The sequence below is a fragment of the Pristis pectinata genome, chromosome 3 (assembly GCF_009764475.1).
Source record: "Pristis pectinata isolate sPriPec2 chromosome 3, sPriPec2.1.pri, whole genome shotgun sequence".
Classification (NCBI taxonomy): Eukaryota; Metazoa; Chordata; class Chondrichthyes; order Rhinopristiformes; family Pristidae; genus Pristis; species Pristis pectinata.
In genome coordinates, this window is record NC_067407.1 from 109,974,823 (window position 1) to 110,001,293 (window position 26,471).

The following is a 26,471-nucleotide window of genomic DNA, read 5'->3' on the forward strand; positions in this document are numbered from 1 at the left end:
CTTGTGCAAGAGTGTTAAAAAAATATATATATATGTAAGAATAATGCATGAACAGGCAGCATAACCTAAGAAATGACCAGGGAGTAAGATGAACCTTTAGCAGCAGGAGGGCATAAAATCACCCCTTAAGTTATCTGCTTGAGAATTTGCAGACTGGACAATTGGTTAGCAGCAGCATTGGGTCTCAAGTGAAACTGGACATATACTTGTTCTGAAATCTCTTATCTGTCTAACCTGCTGGGATTAGTTTAACACAGTAAAGCCAATTATAGCACTTGCCATTACGCCAGCTTTCTACAAAGCACCTACCCCCCACCCACCTCCATACATGCACTTTAAGTCTGTGCGCTGTCCTTAAGTGTGGAATGAATATTTCCTCTTGATTTCCAGAAAGGATAATAATATGAATTAAGCCAAGTATGTGCCATGATTTAGCAGCATTTTTAAGCAGGCAAAACCCATTCCATCTGTGGAACTGTGGCCACATGATTGATTGGACAGGTGTCATTCATACTAATGTTAAAACCTGACAGTGCTGATCTGTAAGGCTCTACTGACTAATACAATCTGAAGCCAATTACATAGCTCCATATGGGTACAGTAAAGGAGCCACTGCAATGAACAACCGCGCCTGGCTCACGCCTAGAGTGGTCATTTAAGAGAAGGCCATTTTGTCCAGCAAGAGCTAAATCTGGCTCGCTGCACCACCCTTTAACGTGGCGCTTATTAATCTATATTTTGTTTAAATCTGAGATGAGTCTCTATGATGAACAAACAGGCACTTCAAAGGAAACAAGCAGGTAAAGTAACATTAAGAATCTGATGCGCCACTTTTTTTGTGGCTTAAAGTCCGGGGAGGTAAAAGCAAAGGAAGAAGCTGTAACTGAGTATCAAACAGGCAAGATTGTTCGTGTCAAAGCCACACCATCAAACACACGTGAAGTATGATTGGGGACACAGAGGGTAAATATTTCACTGTCTGGCAGTATTGAAAGCTGCAATTCATTTCTTTCTCGGTTTAGGACAATGACAATTTAATACAAGGCGAGTGAATGTAAAAGAGATAATACTGCACAAACTGCTTCAGTGTAATCGCCTATTTCCTCTAGAGAGCTTAACCACAGGCACAGATACACATTCCAAGCAGATCAAAAATATATTGCTTTTTTCCACAGTCTCGCCAATTAAAATATTATTTGTAGAATTCTAAGCTTTGTAACATATAGTGAACACAAAGCCAGGGAATATATTTATTTTATAAAAAAGCTTTGTGTGGGAATGAAATCAGGAGTCGCATGGGTTTTATTTTAACTGCAGGTTAATTACTATAGCACAGGAGGCTCTGACAACAAAAGAGTGCAGCAAAATGCATTCAAATGAACACACTAAATAGCCTCTTCCCTCTGAATGCAAGGTTGTCACTGAGTACATCTTGCATCTTTCAAATGGAGCATCTGACCTCCTGCAATATTTAAAGCTCCGTGCAAATATGCAAAACCTGCTGAACAGCAGGAGAAAACTCCATTTGAAGCATTTCAAGATGTGAAGGTATTTTCATACAGGTTTGTGACGTTCTTCCTATACCCCGTGCCTGTTGCTGACTTGAGCAGGGGGCGATCATTTAAAGAGACAAATGGTACAATGAAAAGTGAGTGAACTTGATACAAGTTGTCAGCTAGATTTTATTCTCCCTTTCCTTGTTTTGCTGCAAGCTGCCAGTTAAAAAAAATCTCAGCTTAGATTCAGAAACAAAAGCCATGTGTACAAATTTCATTTGGATGCAACTACATCAAATGGATTATAAAAGACAATCATACAAATTAGCTTTTAGAATTAAACAAAACATAGCATTAAAAAAAAGGATCCTCACATCTCTCTCTCTCTTTCTCCCACACATACACACACAAGCACAGACACACTCACACACACAGACAAACCTTGTCCATTCCGTTGGCTTTTTCACATCTTTGGCTACATTACAAATAGCAGCACAATATGCAGTAACAGTAGACTGCTTCTGGGAATCTGGAGATAATTCAGAGAACATCCGTTGCACAGAAGAGTAGGACGTAATCCTGGCACAAAACATGCAAGCAGGCAGCACAGACACACAGGGACATACACATATACAACAAATCCTCAATAGCCCTTTAAAACAAAAAGCCCAGAATGGAAAGAAAAGGGTACCTACTCTTCGTTGTAGTGGAGAGAAAAAGATTCAGGGAGACAAAGTTCTACAAAATCCATGTGCGCTCAGCACCATTATTCGAGCCCACACTCCTGGCAATAAATCAAAGTTCCCTGACAGAGTGGCGCAATTAACACAAATGTTCTCTGGTGACAGCCTATAGGCAAAGCCAGCTGGGACCAGGCTCGCACTCTCCTAATCAAGGTCTTAAAGTCCCGATTGTAGCTTATTAATATGAAGCAGGTCTTTACATATGCAATCCCCGACCTCACCAGTCATCGCATTGGTGGGATTGTAGCCACTCAGAGCAAAGCACTGCAGACAGGACAATTCCTACACTGGCTAAGGGAAGCAATGCAGGTACAGTAGGCGGGAAGTCAGTAAACTGGGAGGAGGGAGACAAAATTCCACAACCATATAGAGTACAGCATTGAAAGCACAATTTCTATTAGTCTTAAAGCACTGCAAAAAGATCTTAAAGGGACAATATTCATATACCTCTGCAAAAGTTTCTGTGAAAATGACAAAGCAAGCAAACAAATTATTTTACAAGTTTCTGATCATTATTTTGCCTCTCGTTTTCTCGATAAATTTTACATGCATTATTACTGAAAGCACTACGGTGTATCCTTTTTAGGCATTTCTTATATAAAAACACTAAGGCATTTTATTCCTTTTGGAACTGAGTAGTCTTTTCAAAAAGTCAAGCTTGTATGGCCCAGTCAAGTATTTTAAAATCACACAGCGTTCTATGTTTTAAACATAATAGGGAAAAATCTAAATACAGTCTACACCATAAACTGAAAGTTCCTTTGAAAGGAAGGCTTGAGATTTTCACCTTTTTGAAATGTAAGTTTAGATTGGTTAATAGGCTTTACATATTATTCCATTTCAATGAATTTTGCAAACCACCAGCTTTTATTTAATGCCACTTGCAAATTTAGCACAAAGCTGAGAGTTAAGAAATAATGAGAGAAAATTTCATAGGGGTGTTTCCCATCTTCATATCCAATTTGAAAACTATGGATGCACCAGAAGTATGATGACAAATGCTTCCCTTGTGCAAACACTGATATCTTTCCTGCGTTGACATGAATTGCCTGCTACAGAGCAATACGACAATGTGGCTTGAAGCAATTGTAGAAAGGCTAACCGGCGTCAAAGCCATTGCAGGAACTGTTCTGAAATACAGCTCCTCCAATCATGGTCTCCTTCAAATAATGCGAGCTCCAACAGCTGGCTGTCTCTCTGCATTCCGTTAACCCAATGTAAACCCTTTTTAGTGTCCAAAAGCAAGGCTGTCTCAGAATTGCTTCTGATGTTAAATTAACCATTCAGCAAGCACGGTGTTGCTGGCAGTTGCTTTCCTGAAAGGGTTTCCTAAAGATCTGGTAATCAGTCAGGACAAGTTGAAAATATTTAACAAAGAAGAATTCTGTCTAATTATTGAATGGCTGAAGACCAGTTTCAAGTACATTTGCGGATTCCATCAATATCTAGTTTCATTGTCTCTAGACTTAATAAAATAAAATTCTATGTATATTCATCATGCAATCAAAGACTGTGCTGGGAAATTCTACTAGATTAATACCTACAATTAACACAAAAAAATTCAGAAACTAAACTTCATGTGTTTTGAGTTTTCATACCTCCTCATTTTATAATTTAAATTCAACTAAATTAAATAGTGGTTAATTAATATCATTGCATTTCACTCCCCCACATAACAACACGTAAAAAAGTGGTATACTTGAGATACATATTTTGCTGTCGCATTAGGAGATCCTAGCATTTTATAGGCAGTGTAAGCATAGTCTTTTCCACAGTCCAGGAACACATTTTTCCTCGACCACATTATGCTCCTCTAGATAAAACGCCACATGCCTGCATCGAGCCCCTTTGACTTTCAAATCACCCATGAGAACATTTTAAATAGAAACAAGATGTTTATCTTAGTTCGGACCTTTCCATTTAAAGAGCCATTACACAAAATTAAGGACAATTTTTTTTAATCCTTTCTGGGTACAAACAGGAGGAACGACAGTGAACCTAGCTCCATCAACCGCACATGACCAGCCCTTAATATTGTTATATTTTGTACTGACAGTACATACCTACAATCTATTTCATCTATGATTTGCTGCTTAGAAGAAATGTTATCATGTGCAATGGCCTGGATCATATGGTATTGACCAGCCCGACACATTTCACATTTATTTGTGTCGAATCCTGATTTTTGGTGGGGTTGTGTCAACTAACCACAACAGGTACAAACAGAACCTGCAAAATCTGCCTCAGCTTAGACTCAGCCAGTTTGCACTTGTTAACATCAGAATTCCGCATCCTTTCTGAACACAAACTTTACATTAACCTGATGTTTGGCAATAAGCATAGATGAAAGCATAAGCAGTGTGCTGTGTACTTGTATACAGAATGCTTCACAAAGCCTGTGCAAACATAAAACTGATCAACAGAGTTACACTAAAAGTAGCCCAGTGACCACAGCAATATCTGCCGTGCTATAAAACCACTCCTTCATGGGAGAGTGTGGCAGGGAGGAAGTCACAAAGTATTTTAGCACAATGCCATAGAAACAGTGCAATTTAAAAATAAACCAGTGCAACATGCCACACAACTTTCCGTACCAGTGATCTGAACACCGATACAAATTCTCTTAAAACAAAATAGAATATTCCAGGAATCTGATAGCATTTCCTTGCATTTTTATTTTTCCAAATGTTATCAGTGTGGTATCATATCTGTATAATTCTTACACCCAAGCATGCAGAATACCTGTTCACTTTGTGAAGTGGGCTGCAAATTCTACAAATATGGTATTACTCTGGTGTTCATAGGTTATTAATTTCTAAATTTATTCAGATTAATTTTGATTGTTCCATTAATGGCAAAGTCATCATAACAGGTAATGTACTGAATGTTCCTTGAAAATATTAACTTCTCTAACCTGGTGTGCCCTCCTGATGTGTAGATTCAAACACCTAACATTGAGCAAAGCATTATCTAAATATAAAAATCACTCAAATAAAACAAAATTTCAGTCTAATGGATGTAAATACAATGCTTTGTCCTGTAAATCTCCTGCAGTCATTCTTGCTGTGGATTAAAGTGGACACAGAACTGTTCATATGTGGCCACAGTCCTCTCTGAAACATAAATGCAAAGTATTCAATGCAATTCAAGACAATTCTAAAAAGTCCTATACTGAAGAGCAGGTCATTGCAACAAAGAAAGGAAAAGATTAAATGCGATGTAAATTTACATTTAGAAGAGTATTTACTATATTTTTTACAGTTGCAAAACCAAAGGGAAAAAAAATCAACATTTAGGCTTGAGAAATAAACCAAACACACTTCATGTTAAGAGTGTCCGTAATATGCATATACGAAGATTTAGATCACATCCACACATTACACAAATAAACATTACCCAACCGATCAACAAAGACCTATGTATTTAATCTGGCAAATTATGTATTTGTATCATTTTGTCCTTTACATTTCATCCTCATGTGCAACTTCATAATGAATGGAAAATATTACTTTTAGTATTCTCTCGCTGTCATTTCATCAGGAGTTTGAAGTATTTTGTTTGGGAAGTTAACAACACACACAAAAATAAAACAATTCTGACCTGATAACTAAAATTGTGCTTTTGAAAAGTACTTTCAAACTGTTTTGTAACCAGTAGATTCGGGGAATATTTCTAATGATTACAGACTGTATCCAAAATAGTCTGCAGATGGACTTCTGTATCATCGACAATTTTGCATTCATATCCATTTTACTCACAATGCCTGAGTTGTCATCAGAATTTTGATCCACATCTTGCAATCTTGGTAGTTATTACACAGGTGACTAAATAAGCCATACATCTTTTTAATAATACCAATAACTATGTCTCATGTAATGCTGATAAATGCTTTGTATCTCATTAATAAAAAATAATAGCAACGATTTAGTCAAAAGGCTTATGAGTACTATTGTATTTCATTTCAGGATAAACAGCAGCAGGCATTCTAGGAAAGCTGTGCTATTAAACGATAATGGGAAATTTCAACACCAGTCGTTAATATGTCCTGCTGTTCCGTTTCTGACAATAGAGGGCAGTAGTGACTCTATGCTTCTTTCCAGGGCACAATGAATTTCCACAATGTTCTAGTCCGCAACCAAGGCTCTGCCAACATGCACTTGTATTTAGAAACTGGAGAAAATTAACGGAAGCCCACATGCATCAAATACAGAGCCTACCCTCAGAAGACACATTGCTGCCCAACTGTTATGAGCAACTGATAAAATAATCTCCATGTGCATCAAGCAATGCAATTGTCACATTGAAAAAAAAGGTGGCAGGTCTCAGGCACCCTACCATTTTGATATGTTAATAGCTCTTCTTGGACTGTGGGTGGTCTGCTTTTGATGCTATTAACAACTTCAGCACTAAATCAAATGACGGGTATATTCAGGGGAATAGATTCAAAACCTTCACCCTATTTATACCCTATGATATTAAAATAATAGGAAAAACAATCTACATATATTTAAGGTAAAACTAATGTGCAACTTTCTTTAATGTGAATCAATATAGAGCTACCCCCACATACCATGACTATTTAATAAACCGGCACTATGGAACTATAGAAGGGAGGAAAGGGATTTCAGCAATATACCTGCTATAATTCTGTCTTGCAGAGCATGGTAATTTGATTTTAGGATTTTCATAAAAAAGTGATTTCTCAAACCGAACATGGAGTATTTGCAGGGTTAATGCAGTGCACTCTTAACACTGCATACATATGCACTATATCAGTACACTATACATCACCTTTATATATGCATCATTTAGCTTCTTTAAACTAGCAAAATGAATTGTGGTTTCCCATTTCATATCAGCTAATCAGGAGGCATAACTCTTTAACCACTACAATACATTTAATTCCGCACGCCATACGCGCTCCAAATAATGCATAGCATGCGGGTAATTAAAAAAGTCAATTAATTAGGAATCAAGCAGAGCCCCAGCACCTTCTCTCCCAGGCCACGTTTCACAGATCATTTTATTTGCGTGTCCCTGATCTAAACGTCTGTTGCGGTTGTAGCTTTTGAAAGAGATGTTACTTCTGACACATTATATAAATATATTTAAGATGAAAAGCGTTAGATGTCATTTATAGAGGGTAATCAAATCTTTCTGCTTCCTGTTATATCCTTTGCTGCTTTTCTGTGAACTACTAAGAATACAAACTAAACTGCTGGCGGACTTGCCCCCAACCCAAACCAATGGCTTCAGCCTTTACAATCATTCAGTCATTCATTTCCAAGTCCTTGATGATTGGGCATCAAAATCACTATGACGATATTCTCCGATTAACTACGATACAGTCATAAACTAATGGTGGTCCCCAATCCCAATGAAATCCACGCTTGCACTGTCCTCTGCCTATGTTTACCAGTACATGACAGACACAAAGAATTTAAAATCAGCACACTGATGTGACTGGATTTAAAATTATAGAGTTCATTCTCAAATAGAGCATTCATCAGATTCAACATAATGGATAAAATCAATTCAGACATCATTATCTCCTGGGACAAGACAAAAAAAAATTAAAACTTGTAAGATTTTATTAGTTGTACATATGTATATTCTTATTCTGCAGGAAGAGAAGGAACGGTGGTCCAATAATAATAGAACAGCAAACTAACACGGTATATTGGACACAATAACATACTGTTTCTGTGGCATTTCACATGTAGAAGAAAGCCTCAGAACCATTTACTCACAAATTGCACTGTATCCGTAATAGGAAACTAGAATACACCTCCTGCCCAGCTCACTTAAACAACTGGTTGGTCAGTAAGAACCTGGCTGAGTTGAAGGAAGCAGATAATAACACTGCCGTTAAGCTAATGGCCATTGTTATCTGCAGAGCAGGAGAAGTTGAGGGAGAAAGTGCGGTGAGGGAAAAGTCATGTAAACCAGGTCAATTTAGCAAACTTGAAGTTACTTTAGAACTGAAAATTCTGCATATTTAAGAAGCCTGAAATACCACTATCCAAAATCTATGTGTAGTGTAGTGGGTCTGGCAAGAGGACTTGCCTGATTCCCATTATCTAAATGTGGCCTGAATGTGGCTACACAAGACACTATGAATAGATACACACACACACACACACACACACACACACGCGCGCACACACACTCACAAAACCCCAAGAAATCGTGATGCATTACAGTACAGCAATTGCAAATAAATGTGGTCTACTGAGATATGGTCCTTCTAATCCTTATCTAAATTGCAATTAACACTTCACAGCTACAGATATCTCCACAAAACCCAAGCTGTGTTCTGTTATATTTTTGTTATTGGACGAAAATCAAATCAATCTTCAAATAGGATTGGAATGAAAGAGGCTGATCTCTAATTGCAAGAGCAGATAACAATTTCATACTTTCTGCCCAAGTACTGCCATCAGGCTACAGGAGGAGCAAAAAAGAAATTAGCCAGGAAACACTGCCACTGTATAACATTTCATTATATTCCTCATCATATGCCTGATAACACAGGGCAAATATTTGAAAAATAAACAAAGAGCCATAATGCTGAAAGAAACAGAGCATTGTGTTTTGTGTGTAGGTCTGCTTTCTTCAAATAATTTGTCACCCTAGATAGTCGCAAAATGAAGTCATGAGGGCTTCATAAAAGAGCGTTTATGAATTTCTTATCAAAATCTCTTGTGGCGCCATCCCAATTATCAGGTAAGAACAATCATATTAGAAAACACATCGGCTGTTTAATGTAATTTGCAATTGTTAAAAAAACAAACAGACGTACTGTAATTCTATTGCAATTAATCTCCAATCTAAACATGGCAGCACATAGAGGGAGAATAAAATACAGTCTGTGTTAACTGATGCAGGCCTCTTAATCTACCATTACTGAATGCGCTTATCATCTCTGCTACACTTAGCTAAGTTATTTCTTTGTCCAAACATTAAGGGGAAAAAAATCAATTCAGCTCAGGTTTTCCCACATCTTCATATCACTTCTCATCTGAACTCTATGGAGGTAGAATTTCAATTACCTTGGAGAACTCCCAGCGAGCCAGGATGAACACGGTCCTCCTGGTCACAGCCAGTAATTGTAGAGGGGTCTGCATCTTACATTTGATGATATGGCTTACAAAAATAGATATTCTAGTTATTTGATAACAGTATAAAAGTCTTCATAGGAACATTGCCACTATTTCTCTGCTCTGTCAAGCAGCACACAAACATCTAATTCTGTTACTTTGTTAATGTAATAATTAACATATATACAATGTGAAAAAAATGCTGACTTTAATTGTAGCTGCAACAAGATTCCCTGGGGAGGATAAATGAACTTTGAATATTCACTATTTGGTTGAAAAAAATAATTAGCTTGGTATCTCATTCTCTCCTTTCCCAATGTGATCACTCCTTTTAAAAATACATTTTCCTTCATGACAAAATATGAAAACAACCGTGGATTTGCTTAAAGAATTACCTCCAGGTCTTTACTTAGGGTACGGTTCAGCTCCTTCGTTCCATGGAATGCGCAACATCAGCAAATACAAAATACATTTTCAACAAATGTAGGTGCACATTGTTGCTCTGTTGACTGATTATACCCAGCTTGTAAAGATTTCAGTTTAAATGATTACAAGATTGAAAGGGGATTCTGGATATGGATTTACCCCATTCCTCTACCAATTATAACAGATACAATTCCACTGGCCAATGCAAAGCAACACCACTGTGCCATGGAGGTACATCACCCACATTTCCTTGTGAAATTATATTTCATCTACTAAAGGATGTACAATTGATTCAATTTTCAGCAGCACCAATCTTCCAAAAAAGGTCCATGGAACTCCACAAATTAAGGAACAGCAGTGTCCAATATAATCTGTGAATCTGTAGCACCACTGACCCATTTCCTCAACTGCATGTGCATCAGTGAAGCCTACAATGACATCAGTTTAGGATCCATTCTGTTTGTGCTTTCAACATGATATTAAAGTACCAAAAGTTAGCCTTGAAGTGTCACTTTATTTTCCACTTATTTACTACATTGTTCAAAACGTCTGACGGTATTCATCACTTTTACAAGGAACTTAATGAATTTTTACTTTAAAATGCACTCATCAGTAGATAATTAGTATGCACCACTGTTCTTGAGAAATGCAAGGGCCAAGTATGCAAAGACCATATTGCTTTTAATATATTGAATAGGAAATTGCAATATACTCATAACAAATGAGATAAGATGTTCCAAATCAATCTACGGTTTTAGTTACAGTGATTTCATACAAAAGCAGCATACTGCCATCCACTGGGATTAAGTGTCTCCTCTTCACTGTTAAATACTTTAGGCTGAAATCTATGATGGTGCACATTTTTTGCTATTTTAACTTGAAAATCAAAAATTATAGAAATAAACTGAAACTCAATTTTCATCCTACTATTGTGCATCTTAATCCGATTAGTACATAATTTCCGAATGTCAAACCATTTTCAAAAGAAAGTATTTTGAAACTACTTATTCTTTTTTCATTATAGCTGGGTCTCATCAAATGTCAAAATACACTAGTTGTGACTTAAAACCTCAAGGCACATAAATGCACTAAACCCTCTTCTGCTTCTAGTTGACAGTAGGTGTGAACTGTCCTATCATTAGCGCCATGAATATATTAGCAAGTGAATAGCCCTGACCCTGGAGTTAATCCTTTAATCCTTTCGCATCTGTTTGGCAACATTTCTGCAATCTTTTTTGACAACTTATTTTTTACATTGTTAAGAATGAACAGTTCTTACTTTGTTATATTTTGTTTGCTTTATGAAATTAATTTAATGTCATATTCCATCAAACACATTATTAGAAAATATGAAATAAACAGTAGTTACGATACCTTCTATGAATCCACTCTAGCATGGTTTAAATACCAACTAGACATGCTAAGAGACGCTAAAGACAAAATGTCCAAATGCAATAGCAGTAATGGGTTAATTACTATAACTCTTCACTAGCTTTCCACAATGAAGGGTCGCTTTATCCTGCCAGTTTGAAACTGCCAGATTTATGGAAGCACTTTAAAATGATTTATTCATCCTATGCTGCACTTTCAGTCTCAAAATATATTTATAATTCAAATTGAAAATACATGTACTGTACAATAAACAATATCACAATACATTTACTCTCCAATAAAATTTCTATTTACCAGATCTAAAGAGAAATAGAGGAAGTACTGAAGAATGCAAAATATTTATTTCAAAATATGAAGAATCCTGATGCTTTAATTCTGTACTGCATTCAAGAAGTGGCTTTAAAGGTTCTTTATAAAAATGTTATAATTCAAATGGCCCTCATTCAAAAAAATAAATTAGTAAGAAACATTATCTGTTGCGCTGACATATTTTTAATTTGATATCACATGAAGTGGTCAAATGCTGTTTACCTAAGTGTGCTTTCAAAACATATTACAGCAAATGCAAGTATGTTGAGAAATATATCTGGCATTTGATTAACTTATTTCTCACAAAACTCCACACAAATACAGCAATCATTTCAGAATTTTGAAAAGTATCACCTTCTGACACTAGCACAGATAAATAGCACTCACAAGGAGGATTAGACTTTAGAGGGAGGAGAAATAAAATGCCCACAACAAAGATTTAGTGCTAAGGAAGTGGCAGAGATGCATAAAAATATGCCATCATTGATCACAAAGTGGTTGAGGAACATCAATAGTTGAGAGATGGATTGAAAGCCATTTTATATTTAGTGTTTAATTTTTTTTACACAGAATGTATGTGTTGAAGCTTGTTTCGACTCGATCTGTCTTTTTAAAATGTTTCACATTTCCTCGTGTTAAATCTGAGTTCTGCTTAACCAAAGTAAAAATAAATTCATGCTTAGAAAAAAGGATATTTTAAAAATATAGTTTTGATATTTCACTCATACCATGTATCTCTTGATTCTCTATAAATGGTGACGAATTTGTCATTTTTAACATTGATCAATGGTTTGAGGCAAAGAAAGTTATTCAGTAAGATGGAAGTAGGCAAAAATATGTAGCAGCTGACAGAATGTGGGTTGCTTGGTAGGGTGGCTGTGGTGTACAACAACACAGCACCCATTAATGGAAGGAAGGAATGTAGAAGAAAATACAACAATAATTTCCGACTTGGATCACCTTGTATTTATTTTTTGAAGAAATCAATTAACCTTTTCAACTTTTTTGGATGTATTAAATGACAATCTTTTTACAGTTGTAATGTGAGGCGGAAAGAAGGAAAGCAGAAAAGTAAGTTTTATTAAGTCACCTGGTACAAAATAAAAATCAATTTTTAGGTAGCTTTAATGTAGTCACTGACATTTTAAGTGGTTTCAAATGGCTGCTTACTTCATACTAATACCACTGCATGTTTTTTTTTCCAGTGGCCTTGTACTCATTACTATACGTTCGAAGGCCTCACTTGTCGGACAATACAAATCTATGTAAGGTGGCAACTACCAATAATGGAGTTGACCAATTCTCAACTCCACTTCTTGAAGCAAGAAAACCTGAATTGTGTGTGAAATTAGGTATAAAGATAAGAAAGTACAGATTTCAACTTTCAACACGAAATAAGATAGGATAATTGCGAACATCTGAAAGTCTGGTTGAAGAGCAACGCACACAAAATGCTGGAGGAACTCAGCAGGTCAGGCAGCTTCTATGGAAGGAAATGAACAGATGATGTTTCAGGTCGAGACCCTTCATCAGGACCAGAAAGGAAGAGGGCAGAAGCCAGAATAAAAGGGTGTGGGGAGGGGGAGGAGCATGAGCTGGCAGGTGATAGGTGAGTCCAGGTGAGAGGGGTAGGTAGGTAGGTGGAGGGGGTTAAAAGCCCTTTTACTCCTCTCCCCCCACCTACCTACCTACCTCCTCTCACCTGGACTCACCTATCACCCACCAGCTCGTGCTCCTCCCCCTCCCCCCACCTTTTTATTCTGGCTTCTGGCTCCTGCCCTCTTCCTTTCTGATCCTGATGAAGGGTCTCGGCCCGAAACGTCGACTGTTCATTTCCCTTCATAGATGCTGCCTGACCTGCTGAGTTCCTCCAGCATTTTGTGTGCGTTGCTCCAGATTTCCAGCACCAGCAGTCTCTCTTGAGTCTGTTTGAGGAATCTTATAATACATTGCATACAAGTGTACGTAATACAGATATAACTCTCTCAAGGATATGCTGGAGTCTTTAAATATAGACCACTCATTTATGGATCAATGCACTTGATGGTAACAAAGCTTTACATTGATTACTTAAAATATATAGCACAGAAAAAAAACACTCAGCCCAACTAGTCCATATTCCCTCTCCCATCTCGCCTTCCCAATTCTGATCAAGAGTCCCAGACTTGAAATGCTGTTTTTCTTTCCACAGATGCTACCTGACAGCTGAGTGTTTGCAACCATTTCTGTTTCTACCACCATTTCCTTCTTTTCCCTTCTCTCTCTTATGCTCAACCAGTCTGACTTTAAAATCGACAATATCTTTGAACAGGGTGTTTTCCGAATAAAAGGGATTTTTAGGTAATACTTGGTTTTTTTTTGCTATCTCAAATTATGATGCCTGATTTTAAATAACACTTCTGCATGGGTATATTCAAGAAGGTCAAGAGTTAAACAGATGAAAGTGTATAAGAGCTTATTGATTAAGCAACTGCCCCTTTCAACAATGATGGTCCATAATGAAGTCCCTGGAAAAAACTGATCACTTCCATACCTCAGGAGCTACTTCTCAGTAAACTGTTAATCTATGTCCCTCCATGTGACAGCATTAGCCGACTGAGAAAAATTATGTTCAAAGATTAAAGCTTTAACCTCAGCAATAGGTTCATGGTGTACTAGGCAGCAGTGATCTCTACGTTGTATGTTTCAGAGACATGGAAAACTAAGAGTGGATACTTCAAAGAATTGGAGAAGTATCACCAACATTGTCTTCATACAATCCTCCAAGTGAATTGGCAGGAAAGGAAACCAATATCAGTTTCCTCTCTCAGGCCAACGTACAGGCATATGGTTGATGTGGATGGGCCACATGCCTAAAACAAGCACTCTACTTCAAGCTCCCTCATGGCAAGAGATTTCCAGGAGGACAGAGGAAACACTTCAAGAATGTTCTCAAAGACCCCATGAGAAACTGAAAGATCTTAACTCTGGCAAGTGACCTTTCAGAATGTAGGAGCATCCAGGAAAGCACTGAGCACCTTGTGTCTCTATAGTGAAAGGATATAGAGGCCATGCACAAACAACAGGAGGAGGACACAACATCTCAAACAACCCAACCATCTGCCCTGTCGAGTATAACCTGCCCCACCTGGGGCAGTGTCTGCCGCTTCCACATTGGCCTCATTAGCTACCTAAAAACTCACAAAACCAAACTGGGAGCAAGTCATTCTTGATCCTGAGGGAATGTCCCAAGAAGAACTAGAAGACAGAGTTCTGAACCACCGATCCAAAGGTATAAGTTAGAATTCTAACATGACAGCTGGGAAATTTCAATTCAATAATGAAGTAAATTTGGAATTAAAAAAAAATTCCTGGAATTCCATGGAATGATTGAATTGCTGTAAAAAACCATCAGTTTTAGTCATGTCCTGCAGGGAAGGAATCTATCATCCTTATCCAATCTGGACTTTATGCGACTCCAGACCCACCATTGTGGTTAACTATGTCTGCACAATTCAGGGGTAATTAGGGATAAACAATGACTGCTGGCATTGCCAGCATTGTCCACATCTCATGACTGGAGTAAAAAAAATAGCTGGTTTCATTAATACTAAATAGAAATGACTTTTGGCTGTCTCAGCCTATTTCTTCATGGCCACATCAGCGGGCCAAAATTTTTCATAAATCAGCGCAAATTGTCACTATTATTGGTTTCTCTGAGAGATGTTAGACATGACTGGTGCTGAAAAGGAAAATTCACTCTGTTCTATTAAGAGAAAGTTTTGAGATCGGGGTTAAGGCACCTAGGTTATAACAAAATAAGACCATCACTTTACATTTAGTTGTTGCCCTAGAAATGTTCAAGCCGATGCATTTCCAGATCTCAACATTGGCATAACTCATCTCAACAATAAGTACAAAACCATTGGCATGCACGTATGTTGCAATACTTTCCTGACCTGGGGCTTAAACTTGAACAAATGTTTCCCAAAGTATTTTCCAATATAATCCAATTTTAATATGTAAAATCTGATATGACTCAGGAAGCTGAACAAACCAAAACAGCAATTAAGTAACATATTGTCAGTATTAAAATGTGAGTATTTTAAAATATACAGAAAATAAAGCCCAAATGCCCAACCCTAACCCTACCTTTCTTCTTCTCTTTCTCTCCTCTTTCCCCCAAAATATCTCTCAGCCTCTTCCTCTCTGTCTCCATATTGTTTTCTCACTTTCCTTTCTCTATCCTCCCCTCACCATCTCTCTTGCTACCATTTCTTGCTCTTCACCTCTCTCACTCTCTCAATTTACTCCTGTGCTTTCTCCCTTCCATCTCTCTTTCCTCCCTCTTGTCCTCCAGCATTTCTCTCTCCCTCCTCCTTCTGCTTCCCTGCCTTTGCCCCTTCCTCTCTCTCTCTCTATCTACCTATCTCTCTCCCCCCCCCTCTCTCTCTCACTCAATCTCATGGGAACTCTTACCATCCAGCAGATAGGAAGGCAGTTGTCTTTGGTGTATCAGCAAGTCAGATCACTTTAGTGCTGTCTTCACTTATGTATCTTTAGATTATCATGGGTCATTGAAGCAGCGTGAATAGGGAGTGAATATCTGACAGAGTGGGGAGTGGGGGGGGGCAGTTTGCTCGTTGCCCTTCAGTGTTCGGAGGCAGTGTCTATGATCTGATGTTTGAGGCCAATTATGGCAAGTGGAAGGCACTTTGTTTGGTAACTTGGGGATACTTTTTTAACCAACTATTAATGTTGCAACACCATTTGGGAACTGTTGCTGTAAGTAAGATGTTGGAAGACTCAGGATGGTAATGGCTTGCCTTCAATTTCTTGTGTAATATGGGTGCCTAACTAGCACAGCTTATACCAAAGTTGTTGATCCCACTGCCAAATTCATGGAGTCCTGACGGGTCCTGGGGGATAAAAAACACTATAACAAGCTCCTTTACTATGTCAATTTGGGTCTAAAAAATCACTGTCAATTCTATCACCTCATGAGTTCAATGCCTGCATCCCTTAGAATTCTTGAGCAACCTCATCGTCACCAACCAAAGGAATGTATTTGAAATCTGTTTTTTTTTCACCTTTCACTGGGCCCAGGAGGAGTTGTCCAGTCTTTCCCCTCTGTATTTCACCATAACTTCTCTAAGCAGTGGGGATAATGGGTGATGGGGAGTGGGGTGGTGAAGTCGAGTGAGCAATGGGAGTGTGATCAGCAGCTTTCCTGAATGACGTTTACGAACCAAATTCTGTTGGCCCTAGGCCTCTCTCTTTGGAGCGCACTTCATTTACAACACCAAGTCCAGGCACAAAAATATGCCCATCATAATTTCCCCTCGAAGACTATTGCCTGTTGTTATGGTAAACTGTTCCCTGCGACCTGTCTTCAGCAATCAAAAATATTCTTCCTTTAGAAAATGCATCTCTTGGGCAATAAAATTATACTGGCTCCAAGATGTTGACTGCATTTGCTAAACTATTCCCTCTGGTTTTTGGAAATGACCTCAAGTGTGTAGTAATGCCCTGATTCTTTGGCACTAGATGTTAAAACTATCTTGGCACCTTCCTGTAACCTTTGGGTCAATAATCAAGAGACTCCCAAATGGCAGCCAATGTTTGTATTGTCAATAGAGATTTGGGCATGACCAAGGAAGGTGAAACAGGTTTGAAAGGTGCACCATGAACTCTTATTATACTGGGAGCAAAACATTCCTTCATTTGTCATTCATGTTTAACTTGATGGGTCACACATCAAAGAGGAAATGATGTCATGTCAGGCCAAATTTTGGCTTACTGTAAAATAGACCATTTAATTATTGTTGAACTTGACAGTTGACTTGTGGTGCAAATTGGATTTACCATAATATTTTAAAGCTAATCTAAAGTTTATTTTAAAAAATAAATATTAATTAATTTGTTATTACAAAGAAAGAATTATTTGATAAACAATTAATATTTGCATAATGAATCATTTTTAAGATAAACACTACCAGAGAAAAATATTAAAAAGGAACTTTGTCCATTTGGAATTTATACAAAGATGGATAAGAGGAAAAAAACACATCAGCTCACAGAAAAGCTAATGTTGTTTACCTTGCTGGCATTAAGTTGTTCAAGTGATCTTTTTTCATGGTCACAGAAGCTCCTTCTATACACAGCTTATTGCAGGGAAATATAGAGAAAAGGCAGCAGTTGAAACAACAAAAAAAGAAATAATCCTCCTGGATTATGATTAATTTCCAATCTGTTCCATTTTACATTTAAAATAATACAATTAAACTTACTTAGATAAGTTTGGCCAACATAAGTTGTTTTTTTTACCAGTTCAATTCAGTGAGTACATCCATTGTACATTGGGGTAAATATAGAAAGGCTACTGTATAAACAGCTCAAGTAGTTCCAATCGACCAGAATGAAAGGTATCTGCTCTGAAAAACAAGCTTCAGGTTTAGCAGCAAATTAGAAAAGTCATACTGTAGTTCTGATCCAAAAGCTATTTTTGCAACTTGGCTTGCAATATTAAACAGGCATTTATCTGTACACCACAGAGCCTGATTGCATCACATAACAATATGCACTGAATGGGCCAATGTACAAGATCACACAATGAAGCATTTTGGCATTACAGTTACTGCAGTATTAAGAATGAGAGAGTTCTGGAAAAAGATCAAGCAAATCCAAATTAACCCTAATTCCCCACAACAATAAAGATTACTGCATTTGACTCTTTTTAAATGATAAACAACACTCAAATTCTAGGGTTTCTCTGTTAATCCCACATAAAGCTTGTCAGTTCAATACTCACAACCGAACAATGCAGAGCATTCAAGCAGTCACCCATGGCCCACCCACTGAATAAGTGTTCTACAAGAAAATGCCATTAAAGTTTCTTGCACGGTGCTCTAACTTTAACCTCTCATGCTTTAGATCACTTATACAGGTCTATTTAATGCAAGGGAGAATGCACGGAATTTCGTTCACCAGCCCAAGAAGAGATTGTCTGAAGCAATAAGCATTTTCAAAAGTTTTGGAATATATCAATATTCCTTATATTACTGACCTCCGTCAATGTCAAAATGCCTAGCAAATACAATATTGGTACAAGGACTCATTAATGGTTCTCTGAATATCTTTTTTTGAACACGGCAAATATTACTGTTTTATATATCATTCAAAGAAAGAATGTGCATTTATATCAAAAGCAGTTATCTCTCTTGAAAAAATTGCATGATTTTCCAAAGATAAAGGATCCTGGCATTGAAATAGTACACGTATATCTAATTGTAACACGTATTTCTAATTGCAATTGTCAACAGTGTCTGTGTGTTGTCTGAACATCACAGCCCAGGCAAGTACTTTTATTTGACAATTTTAATAGTGTGCTTTTCTTATTTTTTTTCCTATCACCTTGATGGTGCTGATTCCCATCCAGAGCCCTGCTGTCCTCCTGTACCACACACAAGTCCACTTTCTGTACATGAAGTACGAGTCAGCCATTTTTATAATCAGAGCATATCCTGTATATTCTCACACCATATTCATAATTATGCACCTTCCAGTTACCAAAGAAACAGTAATTCAATTTGAGTCTCCCATTTTTGGGTGGGTTTGCCAGATAGTTAGTTTATAAGATTCCCACAATTTTACATTTGGATAGAAACTGACTTTGCGTCATCAGTATCTTGAGGAAAACAAATTGCCCATTACTACGGTGAGCCACAGGGGGATGGGTGGCTTAATTCTGCTGCTTTTAATTCCTACATATACAATAAATCTGTAAATCATTTTGTCTCCAATAACGTAAAGGGATTACCTATTACTGGAACTCCAGTGGTGATCTTCAAAATTAACAGTAAATTAAATTTCCTGAAAGGGATTAATATTTACAGTTAACTGTTTGATTATATTTATTTGGTTTGTAGAAAATCAAAAGCTGCTGGAAGTAATAGTCATTTGGTAACTGCTTCTGCTTATATGCATACAATTAATTATTATTTCTAAAGCTCAAATTAATGTATCTTATTGTGCCTATCAGTATATGTAGTATATATGGTCTTGACATAAATAAATGTTTGTTTTGAGAGGTTCAACAATATAATTATATTCATTTATATGATTAGAAAACCATCATAAACTTTTGAAAGTATTATGTATAAGTGACAGAATTTCAAACATTAATACTGGCTTTATACTGGCATTTCTATATTAATATAAAGCAGATACAAGTGCACACACACACAATAGTGCCAGCGTAATTCAGAACACAGATTAGCACCTGATTCACAGACAGATGGAAGAAAAACATGTGAAATCAGAACCAATGAATAACCACACATTATTTGAATTTCACACTCGCTGAAGTGAAGCTCCAGTTACTAGCAAAGTGTCAGTTTTGATATGCCCTGGGAGTCCACTGAAACCTCTTAGCAATCTTAAATTTATAATCATTGTTTTTAATATTAGAAGAAAAGAAACATTCTTGCATGTGATTCATTGGTATGAAGAACTGGTATCCTTCTGAAGATGGATAGAGTTCCTTTGTCACTAAGTGCATAATGCAGTTAGGGGTATGATTTGTGTCTGCCATTTGTTCATCAGGTACTGGTAACTGTAGTACGACCAAAAGCCTTGCTTTGAGATGTCCGACCTAGGTCAACTAAAAATACACAAACTCATAAACACTTGAATGACTAAAGTATAGAAATAACATAGTTAAACTACATTTTCTTCTGTTGATGCTATTTAATACTCAAAAATAGATATTTTTCCAGGATTTAAAATTACATCTTTATGGAGATAAAGAAATGTTAAGCCTATAATCAGAGCAACCATAAGCTCTACTCTGACCTATGACTCTCCATTGTAAACCAGGAGTAAGCAGAATTTTAAATTCTTATCTGTTCTGGTGCTGATATGTGAAAACTATTCATAAGTTACTGACAGTTACAGCCTTTGACTGCAAATCAACATGAATTAGAGCAGAAATTGAAATAAAGTAATCAATTATTATTAGATTAAGAAAGTGTACTAGAAATTGGATTTCACCCTTAATTGGTGCACTAAACATGTCTCATTTATAGTGCTGATGCTCAACTGAATCACCTGCAAAGATTCTTAAACTGGCTAATAGAAATAGTACTATGCTAGTTTTACCCAGAATCATGCATTAAAACAGGATTTGCATGGGACCTTATTTATCCAATTTAGTGCACGTGGAAGCAGAGAAGGGCCTCATCTCTTAAAGGCACATGCCCCCATGCCATCCAGATAGTTGCAGCACACTTATGCTGCTATGAAGGAGGGCAAGGCTGCAGGAAAAAGGGCATGAGCTTGATGATTTTCACATCAAGGTTTTGGTGTCTCAGACAAGAAGGAGGGTAAGCAGATAAGGTTAGAGGGATGCAGGTCATAAGGAGATAAACCAGGCACTAGTGACTACAGTTTGTCATAAGGTGCAGGGAATCTGATTTCAATACTCACAGGAGTGATATACGTGCATTCATCCAATCTGAGAGGACTCATGTGAGGACTGTGAATAGGATGGTTTCATGATAAGGCTGATGTAGGTGTATGCCGAGGTGGTTAGTGAACTGGTAGGGCTCCTGACCTAATGCAGGTGTTAAGGAACTTGAAGAACTCCATCTCCAGACTCTCACAGAAGGCTGTGCATTGACAGGAGACCATGACCTCCACCCCAGACATCATGCTAACTTCTTTGATGGGTATCAGCAACAATCATGTCATACGGAGCCTACCTGGATACAGAGATGGAGGCCACGTAAAATACAGCTGTTTCTATGCAGTCTTACTCTGATCCATTAAGAGTATGACCTCAGCCACCCAGAAGCATCTTGAAGTATTAAAGTAACAGCAACAAGCCACCGGAGTAGCTTGATGACTTAATTGAGTAGAGAGATGCCAAGAGTAAGCATATTGTTATTCTCAAAGATCACAAGGTTGCTACCTATGAGCAGGTTGCAGTTCCACAGGAGCAAAAGGATACTGCATATGAGCAGAGTGATGCCACACAGAAGTAGCTCAGACTCCTACAGGAGACAGAGACATGCCACACATCCAACTGACAATGCACTTCATCATGAGCACTCTCCGGTTTAGACTGCATGTCGAGGAGAAGAGTCAGGTTGAAAGGACCAGGTAGCTGCAGCTGGAAAACTGTAAGCTAGTTCACCTTTGGTTCTAGATATTGAAATAATGATGGGGTGGTCTGAGTGCCAGCAGTTCATTGTACCATCCTCTGAGAGGTTGCCAATGTGCAGATTCAGGCTACTGATGACCCCCCCCCCCCTTATAAGGAAACCAAGTCACTTCACACCTGGCAAGTGAAAAATCAAAACAAAATGCAGATACTGGAAATCTGAAATAAAAACAGGAAATGCTGGAAACACTCAACAGGTTGGTCTGCATCTGTGGGAAGAGAAACAGATTCAACGTTTCAGGTGGAAGACCTTTCGTCAGAACAAGGGTGAGATCTGAATTGTTAACTCTGTTTCTCTTCTGCTGAGTGTTTTCAACATTTTCTATGTTCACTTTACAGCATAGCCTCTTAAAGAGCACACTCATCCATACCCAACTGCCAGCCCCCCAGACTGCTTCCTCAATTGACCCTGGGCAGCAGTCTGAAGTCAGGCCATCTGGGGCAAGAGCTCCTCATGGACCATTAAGAAGATCTGTGTGGGCTCAAAGTGAAAGGGACAGCTTTTCAATAATCAGCCAATAGTCACATAGGGCACAACAGACATAGTGCCTAGTCTTCAGAACCCTCATATGAAGAAATGCAGCATTAAAGGTACTAAAATACAAATAATGGAATGTTGTTTACACTGACTGAAAAACATTATGATTTCCTAGATTTATATTTTTTCTGCTATAGTTGATTCTGAATGCTAGCACAGTTGAAATGGGTCCTTATATTTATTGCACATTCTTCAACGTGCAGAAAACAATGACACTGTTGTGTGTAGTTGCTGGAACCCGCTGAATGAGTATCTCAGCAGCTAAATGATGAATAAACACTCCCTGCTAGATTAACCACATTCTGTAAGGTGCTTGAAGAGCCTGCAGTGAGTCCTGAAATTGCCCAGTTGGATCTCCAGAAGTCTGCAGAGTGCCCTTTCTAAATAGAGACAACTGCAACTAAGCACCACAATGTAATCCTAGTTGTATTGTAAGTGTTCAATGAAAGTTATAGGCTGCAGCCAAAAGCTTCAATTTATGTTTCCAATGGAGGAAACATTATTTGTGATGTTATTAGGTTCATAACCGGCATAGAGAAAAACATCAGCTGTGTGACAGTGAACTGCACACAAATGTACCTGCCCCAAAGTTCAGTGTGCACAATTTCACCTGGAAATGATTGTTAAAGTAATCTTCCTTGGTTTAAAACACCTTTTGCACAATTTGCCCATGACTAACAGGTGCCAATGGACCCAATTTCTACATATATTTAAAAATCCAACATTATAAGAAAAGATTTACTTTCTTTTTTATTAGCTGTTGTCTGAAATCTCATTGGTGGTTCCTTGAATAACTCATTACATATAAATAGGGACAGGGAAACACATTTCAGAAACTAACTTTGAATCCCTCCTAAATGCCATTGTCTTTGGGAACCTGTTAATGGTCGGGTAATGGCATCCATTTGGATAGCAGCTGGCTTCTTCCATGTGGCAAAGATCTAACCAGGAGTCTGCTCTGCATTAGCAATGACCAAGGAACAAACATAGAGGCTTTGCTGTAACAGGTAGAAGTGTTCCACCTAAGATCTAACATTCAGTATTGTTTGTGTGGAGTCTGCACGTTCTCCCTGTGACCACGTGGGTTTCCTCCAGATGCTCTGGTTTCCTCTCACATTTCAATGACATGCAGGTTGGTAGGTTAATTGGCCACTGCAAATTGCCCCAAGTTTGTATGTGTGGGGAGGAATCTAGAGGGAATTGATGAGAATGTGGGGACAATACAAAATAGGACTAACCTAGGATTAGTGTAAATGGGTGGTTGATAGTTGACGCAGACTCAGTGGGCCGAAGGGCCTATTCCTGTTTCTTTGAGTCATAATATAAGTTTTTATATCATGATACACAGGGCAATATAACTTCATGAAACAGGATAGATGGACTAGTGAGTCTTCTCCATTTGCAATTTACATAAGTCTGTAGTCTTCTTCCACAGTTTTGATGGAATTAATCATGAAAGATTATTTTCTCAGTAATGAAGGACCAATAATTTGAAACTGACAGTAAACGAGTGAAGAGGTTAGGCATAAGTTCTTTACATGGAGACTACAACATTCTGCTACAGTGAATAGTTAGAACAAACTACTGCAACTTTGAAGGGAAAAGTGGAAAGATATTTGAAGCACTGGAACAAATAGAGCTGTGGAACGAGAGAGAAGGTTTGGTTTTGGATTGCTGAAGCCAACAAACAGACATAATGTCAACAGGCATGAGCAGCTGAATGGGCTTATGTGCTGTCAACCTCTCTGGTTCTGTAGGATTTTTGAAGTGAACTTAGAAGGTTTGCCAGTTCTTTCCACTCATTTTCATTTTATATTTTAACTTTAGAATCAAGTGTCAAGCCAAGTGTTAGATAGTCTGAATCTCCACTAATCCAAGTACTTCTAAATTTACAAATTCAAGTACCAATAACATATTGTAGAATTTAAAGAAGTCCTCAGTTTTTGATTTTTGTTACTTTCACTATTTTGTGCTACAGTGACAAAAAATCACTAGAAATTTAAACTTGTAGCTATTTTAAATCTATAAAGCTAAAATTAGGGCAAATATTAAAAAAGAAGCACAATAAAGTCTTATTCTTAATGTAATTAAAAATGACTTCTGAGCATGTACTGTTAAATTATAACCTGTACTGCACACTGCATCAAAGTTCAACACAATGTTAATTTATTGGCCTGAAAAGTGCCATCTGCCAAATTTAATCATACAGACAAGATGGAGCTAGACAGGGCATAGTAGAAACAATACAAAAGGGAAACTGTCAAAATAACCAGGGTGGATTGATGGAGCTTCAGCCATGTCAATGAATACTGACCTCAGAGGTGGAACATGGATACTGCAACCGATTCAATGTGTCGGAGCTCTGAAGTTGCCCACAGAGAAGTAAGGATACACTGCCTAGCTGTTGAAAGCAAGTTAGGTAAAAAAAAACACTCTCTTTATTACTGGCCAAGAGCAGATATGTTTTCAGGATTAATTTCTTTCTATTACAGAGCTAAGCTGTAAAATCTGTTAGAATATATCAGCCTCCCTTACAATAAGATGAAGCAAATCCAGACAGATGTGGAGGATTATACCAATATTGGTGGACTGTAGTGGAAACTTGATTCTAGAACACTGGATTCTTAGAGCATTATGCATTCAAAATTATCCCTTGAAAAGGTTTTGCTAATTCCTGTCCAGGTTCATAGAGCAAAAACTATACAACATGAGAGAAGAGTATAATTTATGTATGCTTTTGTGTCTTTCCTCCAACAAATGAGAAATCAGGTTCCAGCTCAAAATAACAGTGCTCAAGTGGGTGTCACAGTGGCATAACTAGTAGAACCGCTGTGTCACAGTGCCGGAAACCTGGGTTGCTATCTATATGGAGTTTGCACATTCTGCCACTCTGCCTGTGACCATGTGGATTTCCTCCGGATGCCCTGGTTTCCTCCCATATCCCAAAGACATGCAAATCAGTTGGTTAATTGGCCATTGCATATTGCCCTTACCGTCTAGGTGAGTGGTAGAATTTGTGGGGAACTGATGGGAAGAATTTTTTTTTAAAAAGGGATTCAAGTAATTGGGTTGATGGTCGGTGCCGATTCACTGAGTTGAAGGGCCTGTTTCTGTGCTGCATCTCTCTATGACCCTATGACTACATTGGACTATCAGATGTAAGATCATGGTTCAGATTTTCAGTTTGCATTGACTTGTATCAGTCTCAGACATGGATCGAGTAAGGAAAGTACATGTATGGAAGTTTGAAGCAAAGAATAAGGCCATTTGTCCATCACTGATTTTTCTTTACACCAATCCACAATGAATCCTGTTCTCACCAAAGCACATTATTTTCCTTTGCATTAGAAATTTGACTTGAGAAAATTAGTAAGTAATTTTAACTGATCCTATCAAGTGGGAAACCTGTCGATCTTACTTCTTGGTGAAACCTACTTGAGTTAGATTTAAGTGAATATTTCCTGGTTGAATAAACAAAAAATGATGGTGGTAAGGTTATGCAGAGGTTTGTTAAAATTCATCCACCATCATCCCCCAAAGAAACATACAATGGATACTGGAGGATGGGCCAAAATAAGGGAAGAAATATTGAAAAGTAAACTAAGGTGTGAATCTAATTCTCAACACTGGTGCCCCACAAGGCTGCGTCCTCAGCCCTCTACTCTACTCCCTATACACTAATGACTGCGTGGCCAGATTCTGCTCTAACTCCATCTACAAGTTTGCAGGCGATACCACCGTTGTAGGCTGTATCTCAAACAGCGACGAGTCGGAGTACAGGAAGGAGATAGAGAGCTTAGTGGAATGGTGTCATGACGACAACCTTTCCCTCAATGTCAACAAAACAAAAGAGCTGGTCATTGACTTCAGGAAAGGGGGCAGTGTACATGCACCTGTCTACGTCAATGGTGCTGAGGTCAAGAGGGTTGACAGCTTCAAGTTCCTGGGAGTGAACATCACCAACAGCCTGTCCTGGTCAAATCACGTAGATGCCATGGCCAAGAAAGCTCACCAGCGCCTCTACTTCCTCAGGAGGCTAAAGAAATTTGGTTTGTCCCCTTTGACTCTCACCAACTTTTACCGATGCACCATAGAAAGCATCCCATCTGGATGTATCACGGCTTGGTACAGCAACTGCTCCGTCCGGGACCGCAAGAAGCTGCAGAGAGTTGTGGACATAGCCCAGCACATCACAGACACCAGCCTCCCCTCCTTGGACTCCGTCTTTACCTCTCGTTGTCTTGGTGTAGCAGCTAGCATAATCAA

At 38.1% G+C, this 26,471-nt stretch overlaps 1 protein-coding gene across 20 annotated transcripts in view; it reads right to left on the reverse strand.

The window, feature by feature from the left end:
• Positions 1-26,471, reverse strand: part of esrrga (estrogen-related receptor gamma a) — a 264,711-nt gene that overhangs the window by 123,305 nt on the left and 114,935 nt on the right. For 3 of the 20 annotated variants that reach the window (XM_052011542.1, XM_052011543.1, XM_052011544.1), the window contains exon 1: positions 2,192-2,392. The exons of the other annotated variants lie outside the window; for them this stretch is intronic. In XM_052011542.1, the coding sequence (XP_051867502.1) occupies positions 2,192-2,247 (56 nt within the window). In that variant the 5' untranslated portion in view covers positions 2,248-2,392. Of the gene's footprint in view, positions 1-2,191; positions 2,393-26,471 lie in introns of those variants that run through there. 20 annotated transcript variants of the gene reach the window in all.